This window comes from Danio rerio, chromosome 15, assembly GCF_049306965.1.
Source record: "Danio rerio strain Tuebingen ecotype United States chromosome 15, GRCz12tu, whole genome shotgun sequence".
NCBI classification, from domain to species: Eukaryota; Metazoa; Chordata; class Actinopteri; order Cypriniformes; family Danionidae; genus Danio; species Danio rerio.
In genome coordinates this window covers 48,579,341-48,590,150 of record NC_133190.1, presented here as the reverse complement: position 1 = coordinate 48,590,150, position 10,810 = coordinate 48,579,341, and the positions used below count along the sequence as shown (strand labels likewise).

At 40.2% G+C, this 10,810-nt stretch overlaps 1 protein-coding gene across 3 annotated transcripts in view; it reads right to left on the bottom strand.

Moving 5' to 3' along the window:
- Positions 1 to 275: 275 nt before the first annotated feature.
- Positions 276 to 10,810, bottom strand: part of dgkd (diacylglycerol kinase delta) — an 86,201-nt gene continuing 75,666 nt past the window's right edge. For all 3 annotated transcript variants that reach the window (XM_073924118.1, XM_073924119.1, XM_073924120.1), the window contains one exon: positions 276 to 10,119. In XM_073924118.1, the coding sequence (XP_073780219.1) occupies positions 10,030 to 10,119 (90 nt within the window). In that variant the 3' untranslated portion in view covers positions 276 to 10,029. The remainder of the gene's footprint in view (positions 10,120 to 10,810) is intronic.

Here is a 10,810-nt window from a genome sequence, read left to right as displayed (position 1 = left end):
TTACATTTTTTTATACAAGTTTTTTATTTTTTTTATTTTCTTAAATATTTTATCTCATTGTAAAGCACTTTGGATCAACTACGGTTGTATAAAATTGTGCTTTATAAATAAAGTTTGCCTTGCCTTGCCTTGTGAAACATATGCTGGAATAGTTGGTGGTTCATTCCACTGTGATGACCCCTCATAAATAAAAGACTAACCCGATATATGCAGTATAACGATGCTCTTCAGTGTTGTCAGCGTCTCTTCAGACAACAAATAAAAAAGCACACAGATTTCGAGTGACACAGACCTTGCTTTAATACAGACAGTTCCACTGTACAGTACGAAGTTATTTACATTCTTCGATGTAAATGACCTATTTACAAACAAAAAACAACAACAGATGAGCCGTGAAACATGGGTGTGAGTCATAACTTAAATAAATACATAACAGTCAGAGATCGGACGCCACTGGAGTCCAAATGACATGATATGAATCAACTGTAAGACTGAATCTGAATTACACACACACACACACACGCTTAAATCGTCTAAATATAATAATACACCACACAGACTTACTCTCTCTTTCACATGCACACCTGAAGTGTGCAAACATGTTAAAGGGTGTTTCATCCCAGAAGAGTTTGTAAAAAAGCATTCAGAAACACAATAGAAAACATTTCTATCGCTCGTCAAGGCTGTGAGGTTGTGTACTATATATGGCATAATGGATAATCGAGGCCAGAGTGTCTTCTTTCCAATGATGCATCAACTGTGAATGTAGACCAAATTATTCCAATAGCATCTGGATGCAGCCTTCATGATGCAAGCTGAGACTGCATCACTCAGCGATGCAATGTCAGACACAATGCACTCAATGGAGTGACGTCACTGTGATGGGCGGGGTTAGGGGTGGGGTTAGATGAGCGCATTAAGGCCGTATTTACTCTAATGCACTTTAGTTTGAAAACACAGAAGTTCTGCTGTGGTTACACCATCCGTACACACTACGCCGGAGTTTTCGAGCGCCGAAAACGGAACGTTTTATAAACGCTAGAGATGCTGTTTTCATTCTGAAACGCTGCTGCTCTGTCTCAGTGTGGATGTGGGAAAATGGAGACATCTGAAACGGAGGCGGGGCTGCTGACATTCGCTATCTGATTGGGGCTTTTGTGTCATTGTGTATTCTTCCCTTATTCGTCAAGCCCCTATCACATGACTATAACACATGGCTTTAACGCTACCGGAAGACAGCAGACTAGCCTTCACTGTAAACAACAACACGGACACAGAAATGGCAGCGTTGTTTGCACTATTGTCTGTTTTAGGCGGCATTGTGCAGTTATTCATTTGTTACGTTTAGTAACAACTCGACCTCGTCGTCTGTCCACAAAAATACCTCTCTTGCTTTCTTTGCCATCGCGTTCATTGTTCAACCGGCGTTTGTTGACTAACAATAACCAAATGCCGAGCGAGACACATGCTTCCTGTTTATACTAGAACGCGCCTGCCCAGAGTGCGCGAATGGTCATGTGATATACGTTTTTGGTAGCGTAGTGTGGACGGAGATATGTTCTGAAACGCTGGGTGAAACGCTAGTGTGGATCGTTTTTGATCTAAAATGAATTAGCATGTTTCTAGCATGAATTAGCATGATGTTAGCATGTTTCTAGCATGAATTAGAATGTTGTTATCATGTTTCTAGCATGCATTAGCGTGTTACTAGCATGATTCTAGCATGAATTAGCATGTTACTAACATGATTCTAGCATAAATTAGCATGTTGTTAGCATGAATATAGCATGAATTAGCATGTTACTAGCATGATTCTAGCATAAATTAGCATGTACTAGCATGATTCTAGCATGAATTAGCATGTTACTAGCATGATTCTAGCATAATTTAACATGTACTAGCATGATTCTGGCATGAATTAGCATGTTACTAGCATGATTCTAGCATAATTTAACATGTACTAGCATGATTCTGGCATGAATTAGCATGTTACTAGCATGGTTCTAGCATAAATTAGCATGTAGTAGCATGATTCTAGCATGAATTAGCATGTTACTAGCATGATTCTAGCATAATTTAACATGTACTAGCATGATTCTGGCATGTATTAGCATGTTACTAGCATGATTCTAGCATAATTTAACTTGTACTAGCATGATTCTGGCATGAATTAGCATGTTACTAGAATGGTTCTAGCATAAATTAGCATGTACTAGCATGATTCTAGCATGAACTAGCATGTTACTAGCATGTTTCTAGCATGATTTAGCATGTTGTTAGCCTGTTTCTAGCATGAATTAGCATGTTGTTAGCATGTTTCTAGCATGAATTAGCATGTTGCTAACATGAATTAGCATGTTACTAACATGATCCTAGCATAAATTAACATGTACTGGGATGATTCTAGCATGAATTAGCATGTTACTAGCATGATTCTAGCATGAATTAGCATGTTGTTAGCATGTTTCTAGCATGAATAGCATGTTGTTATCGTGTTTCTAGCATGAATTAGCAAGTTGCTAGCATGAATTAGTATGTTACTAACATGATTTTAGCATAAATTAGCATGTTGTTAGCATGATTATAGCTTGAATTAGCATGTTACTAGCAAGATTCTAGCATAAATTAGCATGTACTGGGATGATTCTAGCATGAAGCATGTTACTAGCATGGTTCTAGCATGAATTAGCATGTTGTTAGCATGCTTCTAGCATGAATTAGCATGTTGTTAGCATGTTTCTAACATGAATTAGCATGTTTTCAAACTCAAACGCACTAGTGTAAACGGGGCCTAAAGAGCACTGGATGCAGCTCAGATTGCACTGCGCCAGGTCAGCATCCAGACTCCCGTCAATTATTCAGCAACTGTTAATGTTTTAGCTTGGGAAGGTCATTTTTGAGAAAGTGCCTCTGACGGTGAGGGAGAGAAGGACACCGATATAGTCTCAGAAAGCCTTCTCATTTTGCCTGCTGCCTTCATCATAATTTAAAACATATAAACTCATGAGACACTTGGCTTTCAAGTCGTATACTTTCTAGGACATCACATTAATGTGTTCCTGTGTTTCTATATGGAAAATCAAATATTGAGCACAATACAATTGTGTTTCTCATGACTTCATAATGTATAACTTTTTATATTGTAACACGTAACTTCCCCTTTTACCACAGTAAAGCTCAAAGTGTCTTCTGTCCGATGACACCCAGTTTGTGTTTGTAGCTGACTGGAGTCAGCAGCTGCTACTATTTAAACTTCGGTAGGTGTAAATCTCAAAATCGAGGTTAAAATCGTAAGTTGTTGACCTGCGAAAATCGGAAGAACACACAAAGTGCTGCAGAAACACTGGTGAATGTAAAGGTATAGACACATGTTCGTCTAGTAGCCTTGTTCAACTTAGTTTGAGTTGTTATAGCGCTCAGCTCTCTCTTAATTCCTTGAACTCACAATCATGAGCTCAACAAAGCAGTCAATAGTCATATAAACATAATGAGACGCTTCGAAATACTGCAGCAGTCCTGCTTCACTCTGACTGTCAACTAGATTAAAGGTGCAGCAGGTGATGGTCTTCAGATACATGTGTTGTTGTGCTGGCTGAAACTCTCTTCACATTCCAATAGTTACAAGATACTAAAGTTGGAGGACAAACTTCATGGTGGTTTTTAAGTGTAAATAACTGTATTTTATGAATTTTCATTTTATTTATGAAGTTTGAAACAGTCAGCATAGATAAGTACATATATGTTAGCATGTTTCTAGTATAGATTGGCATGTTTCTTGGTAGGTGGTTGCTAGGGTGTTCTGAGTGGTTGCTAAAGCGTTGCTAGGTTGTTGCTAAGGTGTTGCTAGGCGGTTGCTAAAGTCTTCTGAGTGGTTGCTAGGCAGTTGCTAACATAATATAGTATGATTCTAGCATGAATTTGCATGTTACTAGCATGATTCTAGCATGACATAGTATGCTACTAGCATGCTTCTAGCATAAATTAGCATGTTGTTAGCATGATTATAGCATGAATTAGCATGGCATGGTACTAGCATGTTTCTAGCATGAATTAGCAAGTTACTAGCATAATTCTAGCATGAATTAGCATGTTACTAGCATGTTTCTAGCATAAATTAGCATGTTGTTAAAATGATTATAGAATGTATTAGCATGTTACTAGCATCAATTAGCATGTTGCTAGAATGTTTCTAGCATAAATTGGCATGTTGTTAGCATGATTATAGCATGAATTAGTATGCTACTAGCATGCTTCTAGCATAAATTAGCATGTTGTTAGCATAAATTAGCATGTTGTTAAAATGATTATAAAATGTATTAGCATGTTACTAGCATGAATTATCATGTTACTAGAATGTTTCTAGCATAAATTGGCATGTTGTTAGCATGATTCTAGCATACATTAGCATGTTGTTAGCATGATTATAGCATAAATTAGCATGGTATGGTACTAGCATGATTCTAGCATGAATTAGCATGTACTAGCATAATTCTAGCATGAATTAGCATGTACAAGCATGTTTCTAGCATGAATTAGCATGTTTCTAGCATGAATTAGGCGGAGCTTATTATCTCCATGCCACCTCATTTCACTCTGATTAGTAGAATTTATAGAGCATCATGGGTAATGTAGTCTATCAGCACAAACTACATTATTATGATGTTTTAGGAATAAACGGAATTAAAGTGAACAGATGAGATCAATAACAGCATATATAATCTCAGAGCTCAAACATGGAGAAAAGGAATGAGTTTATACTTCCAGAACATGACTGTTGCACTCGATATCACTCAAATTGAATTTCTGACCAATAAGATTTCATTATGGGCGGAGCTAAACTAAGACAAACCCACAAACTTACATAATTATCATTGGCAGTGTTTAAAGGGAGTGGGCGGGGCTTAAAATAACTGTGTCACCTTACTGTGCACTCAGATTGGTGTAATTTTGTACAGCATCATGGGTAATGTAGTTTTTCAGCACAAACTACAGTAATACCATGATTGTTTTGAAAATTAGTGGAATTAAAGTGAACAGATGAGTTCAATAACAGCATATATAATCTCAGAGCTCAAAATATGGAGAAAATGAATGAGTTTATACTTTTAGAACTTGACTGTTGCACTTGATATTATTTAAATGGAATTTTTGACCAATAAGACATCATTATGGGCGGGGCTAAACTAAGATAAACCCACAAATTTACATAAATATCATTGGGAGTGCTTAAAAGTAGTGGGTGGAGCCTAATATCTCCATGCCACCTCACTTCGCTCTCTGATTGGTGTAATTTTGTAGAGCATCATGGGTAATGTAGTTTTTCAGCACAAACTACATTATTACCTTGATTGTTTTAAGAATACATTGAATTAAAGTGAACAGATGAGTTTAACAACAGCATATATATCCTCAGAGCTTAAATGTGGACAAGATTGATGAGTTTATACTTCCAGAAGCTGACTGCTACACTCTGTGTCAGGTAAATTAAATTCTGACCAATGAGATTTCACTATGGGCGGGGCTAATTTAAGACAGACCCACAAGTTTACATAAATATCACTGGCAGTGCTTAACGGGAGTGAGTGGAGCTTAATATTGACTCTGATGGAGTTTAATACAGCATCATGGGTAATGTAGTTTTTGAGACTTCACTGTGGGCGGAGCTAAACTAGGACAGCTCCTCAGATTTACATAAAAGAAAGCACTTTAATTACGCCACTCCATGTTAAGATTGCGAGTTGGATCAATTAGATCCATCTGTTAAATACCTGTTTTAAAGGAATGTTTCATGTTAATACAAGCTCCTCTCCAATACTGCAGACACAGATTAACTCAAATTTATTTACATATGCAAATCAAACACTATTCCGCAGTTCCTGATTGGCAGGTCCAGATCATTCCAGAATCAAATGTCCTGTAGATTCGTGTGTGAAACAGGAATGATATGTGATTCCCGGGAATGCTGGTGGAGTGTTAAGGCATCCAGGAAGAGGACAGTGAGACAGTTATTCGTGTCTGATTGGTCAATACAGCTGATTGTCACTACAACAGGTTAAAGGTCTCGTAATGCGTTTGGCCTTTGAGTGTTGGTGCATTTCTATTATCGCCGGCTCTGTTCTCAAACCTAGTGAGCTCCCTACATAGACAGCATCTGAAGGCATCACATAGACTCTACACCTTTTAATATGATAGCATGTGTTGTAAAGTGGGCTGAATGAAATGAAAGAAGTTATTATGATTATTGGTAATTTAATGCTACAATCAAAATAGTTCAATTACTTTCTTGTTTTCTAGCTGAATATAGCAGAATTTGTACATTTTGACTGTTTAGATAAATATTTTTTACTCGATGCATTGCAAGTTTCAAAATAACTCCATTATTTTTGTTTATTTTATCAATTTATTACTTTTGATCAATTTCTTAACCTAAAATCTGATGACATTTGCTTCAGTTAAAAGGATCTGCCAAATGAACAAATGTATGAAATAAATAAAAGAAAGACTCAAATAACCAATTAGTAAAATTTAATTAACTATGTATTTATCTTAAATGAAATGCAAGTCATTTGAGATAAATTTGCATTAATTTAACTGTCCGTTGGAGGCACTGCATAATATATATATTCATTCATTCATTTTCTTGTCGGCTTAGTCCCTTTATTAATCCGGGGTCGCTACAGCGGAATGAACCGCCAACTTATCCGGCAAGTTTTTACGCAGCGGATACCCGTCCAGCCGCAACCCATCACTGGCAAACATCCACACACATTCACACACACTAAGGACAATTTAGCCTACTCAATTCACCTGTACCGCAAACCCACGCGAAGGCAGGGAGAACATGCAAACTCCACACAGAAACAACAACTGAGCCGAGGTTCGAACCAGCGACCTTCTTGCTGTGAGGTGGACAGCACTACCTGCTGCGCCACTGCCTCACCCCATTCAGAGAGACGCCATATATATATACTGGTCAGCAAGTGAAGTGCTATGCTGGTAAACCTCACTCCTCTGACATCTTAAAAAAGGTACTATAGCGACAGATGCTAGAGGCCATGGTCTTTAGCCTTCTTGTTATGCGGAGAGACGCTGATTTAATCCCAACTCAGAGCGGGTTAGACGGTTTAGGACCATTGGGGTTACGCCTCCTTGTTAGTGCAACATGTCACTCTAACAAGAAGAGTGTCACTCTGCAGGGTGTCACCCTGCAGCCCAAGACCGGTTACTCACTGAAGCTAAGCAGGGCTGAGGCTGGTCAGTACCTGGATGGGAGACCACTAGGGAACACTAGGTTGCTGTTGGAAGTGGTGTTAGCGAGGCCAGCAGGGGGCGCTCAACCTGTGGTCTGTGTGAGTCCTAATGCCCCAGTAATGTAAAGGGGACACTATACTGTCAGTGGGCGCCGTTTTTCGGATGAGACGTTAAACTGAGGTCCTGACTCTCTGTGGTCATTACAAATCCCATGGCACTTCTCGTGAAAGAGCAGGGGTGTAACCCCGGTGTCCTGGCCAAAGCCCCTCTATTGGCCCTTACGATCATGGCCTCCCAATCATCCCCTTCCACCAAATTGGCTCGATCACTGTACTCCACCAACAGCTGGTGTGTGGTGAGCGCACTGGCGCTGTTGTCCTGTGGCTGCCGTCGCATCATCCAAGTGGATGCTGCACACTGGTGGTGGTGTGGAGAGACCCCCCTCATGATTGTGAAGCGCTTTGGGTGTATGACCATACACAATAAATGCCCGATATAAATACACATTACATTACAACCAACTCCCATTCAGAGAGACGCCGGTTCGATCCCAGCTTGGAGCAGCTTGGGTGGTGTAGGACCAGCAGGTTACATTGGTGTCGTGACCCAGAAGGGAGTGTGTCGAGGCAGACTAGTGAAGTGCTGTGCAGGTAAACCTCACTCCTCTGAACTCTAAAAAAAGGTGCCCTAGCAACAGTTGCTAGAGGCCATGGTTTTTAGCCTCCTTATTATGCAGAGAGACGCCAGTTCGATCCCAGCTTGGAGTGGGTTGGGTGGTGTAGGATCAACAGGATTATGCCAACTTGTTAGAGCAACCAACTCCCATTCTGAGAGACACCGGTTTAATCCCAACTCGGAGTGGGTTGGATGGTTTAGGACCTTCGCGGTTACGCCTCCTTGTTAGAGCAACCAACTCCCATTCACAGAGTCCCAGTTCAATCCCAGCTCGGAGCCGGTTGGGTGGTGTAGAACCGGCAAGTTGCATTTGGGCCGTGACCCAGAAGAGAGTGAAGTTTTGGGTGGTGAGTTTAACAGAGGTCAGATAGGGAAGTGCTGTGAACTCTAAAAAAAGGTGCCCTAGCAACAGTTGCTAGAGGCTCTTCGATCCCAGTTTGGAGCGGGTTGGGTTGTTTAGGACCAGTGGGGTTATGCCTCCTTGTTAGAGCCACCAACTCCCATTTGGAGAGACACCGGTTTAATCCCAACTCGGAGCGGGTTGCATGGTTTAGGACCAGCGAAGTTACACCTGCTTGTTAGACCAACTAACTCCCATTCAGAGAGACTCCAGTTCGATCCCAGCTAGGAGCGGGTTCGGAGGTGTAGGATCAGCAGGATTATGCCAACTTGTTAGAGCAATTAATTCACATTCAGAGAGACACCGGTTTAATCCCAACCCTGAGCGGGTTGGATGGTTTAAGACCAGCGAGGTTATGCCTCCTTGTTAGAGCAACTAACTCCCATTTAGAGAGTCCCAGTTCAATCCCAACTCGGAGCGGGTTGGATGGTTTAGGACCAGCGTGGTTATGCCTCCTTGTTAGAGCAACTAACTCCCATTCACAGAGTCCCAGTTAAAACCCAAATGGGAGCGAAGTTTAGGGTGGTGAGTGTAACAGAGGTCAGCTAGTGAAGTGCTGTACAAGTAAACCCCACTCCTCTGACATCTTAAAAAAGGTGCTCCAGAGACAGATGCAAGAGGCCATGGTCTTGAGCCTCCTTGTTATGCGGAGATATGCTCCTTGTTAGAGCAACCAACTCCCATTCAAACAGACACCAGCTCGGAGCGGGTTGGGTGGGTAGGACCAGCCGGGTTACACTTACACTTACACTTACACTTACACACACACGCACGCACGCACGCACGCACGCACGCACGCACGCACACACACACACACACACACACACACACACACATATATTATACTTTGCATATTAGCCTTATTAAATAATTTATTCCTAATAATTTATTTTACTAATTACTTGATCAAATTTTTGTTATTACCAATAATACTATTAATTAAGTCGTCATTGCTTTAATGGACTGTATTTTACCAAATGCATAAATATAAAACGTAGATTTTAATCTACAATTTAAAATGTTATTTTAAGATATTGTATTTTACAAGTTATTAAATAGAAATAAAATGATCAAACTGAAACAGAAATCTCTATTGAGTCTACAATGGCAGCTGTCTATGCAGGTGTTATACATGAAGACAGCTCACTAGGATTTGAAACACAGCCAAACTTCAAGACAACATGATACACAGTGTAAAGTGAGATTTCAAAATGCACTAAAAAATTTCAGAGCGGGACTTTACATCATCTACGGGGAGTGTTTAGACTGTGACCAATGCTATTATTGACTAATATAATCGTCCCTTCCCACACGGGCTGAAAGACATCAGCAGAAATTAAAAGCTGTTTCACAGAAGGATCAATTATTGATGTCAGAAATATTTGTAGAATTTAAGCTTTAAATGTCGGTTTCACCTTGTCTTCAAAGGTTGAGTTTTGATTTGGCCTGAAGATGATTGAGTCCACCCCTTTTGTGATATTGGTACGATCCTTCTGTGGTGGCTCCTGATAAATCTCCCCTTTATAGGTAGTACAGTAGTTTCCCCCAAAGTGATGATGTCACAAAGGTGGATAGCAGAAGGCACTGTGATTGGGTTGCCACTGGTGGGCGGAGTATGGCTGGTTCCAGTCATGATGGAGTGTCTGATTGGCTGGATGAACTGCATCACGTCTGAGCGAGGCATCTGATTGGCTGAGGAGCGTCTAGGCTTCACTGGCTGTGCTGTTTCGACTCAAATCCCTGATTCCCTGCAGGATCCGCTTCATATGGCCAACTTTAGTCACACCGAGGTCCTGAAACAAACACAAGACGACACATTTCTCTTTTATTAAAGCTGTACAATATACTGTTATTGATTATAACAAATTATTAGACGCAATTGACCTTTCATGCGTTCTAAAATTGTATTTAAATACTTTATAATGTTCGTTCTGTCAAAAATTTATATTTTAATTACTGCAAAATATTATTAAAAATCTTTTTACTGAGTGTATTATCGTACATTGAATGTGGTGCTAATACATTTTTTAATTTATTTTAATAAAAATATGTATATTTTTTATTTTCTTTCATTCATTCATTTCTTTTCAGCTTAGTCCCTTAATTAATCTGGGGTCACCACAGCGGAATGAACCGCCAACTTATCCAGCACATGCCACTGTATCACTCAGTGGAAATGAGCCATCATTAAAGCACTTCAGTATAATTATTCCTCTATTATTATTCCCTCCAGAACTGTCTTGAGCATCTGTCTGCACCATAGACTGTAAAATATATGGACGTAGTGTCCGTGACGTCACCCATAGGTTTCTAAAGAGTGCAAAATAAGACACAAGTAGGCGTGGCCAACCGTCGCCATTTTGTTCGCGCGTCATCACAGTCACGGTGGGATACCAAACAAGGGCAAAGAGGCGGAGAGTGGGCGGAGCTACAGACACCTGCTGGCATTTTGCTTGGACCTGGTTCAGACACACTTTACTTTGG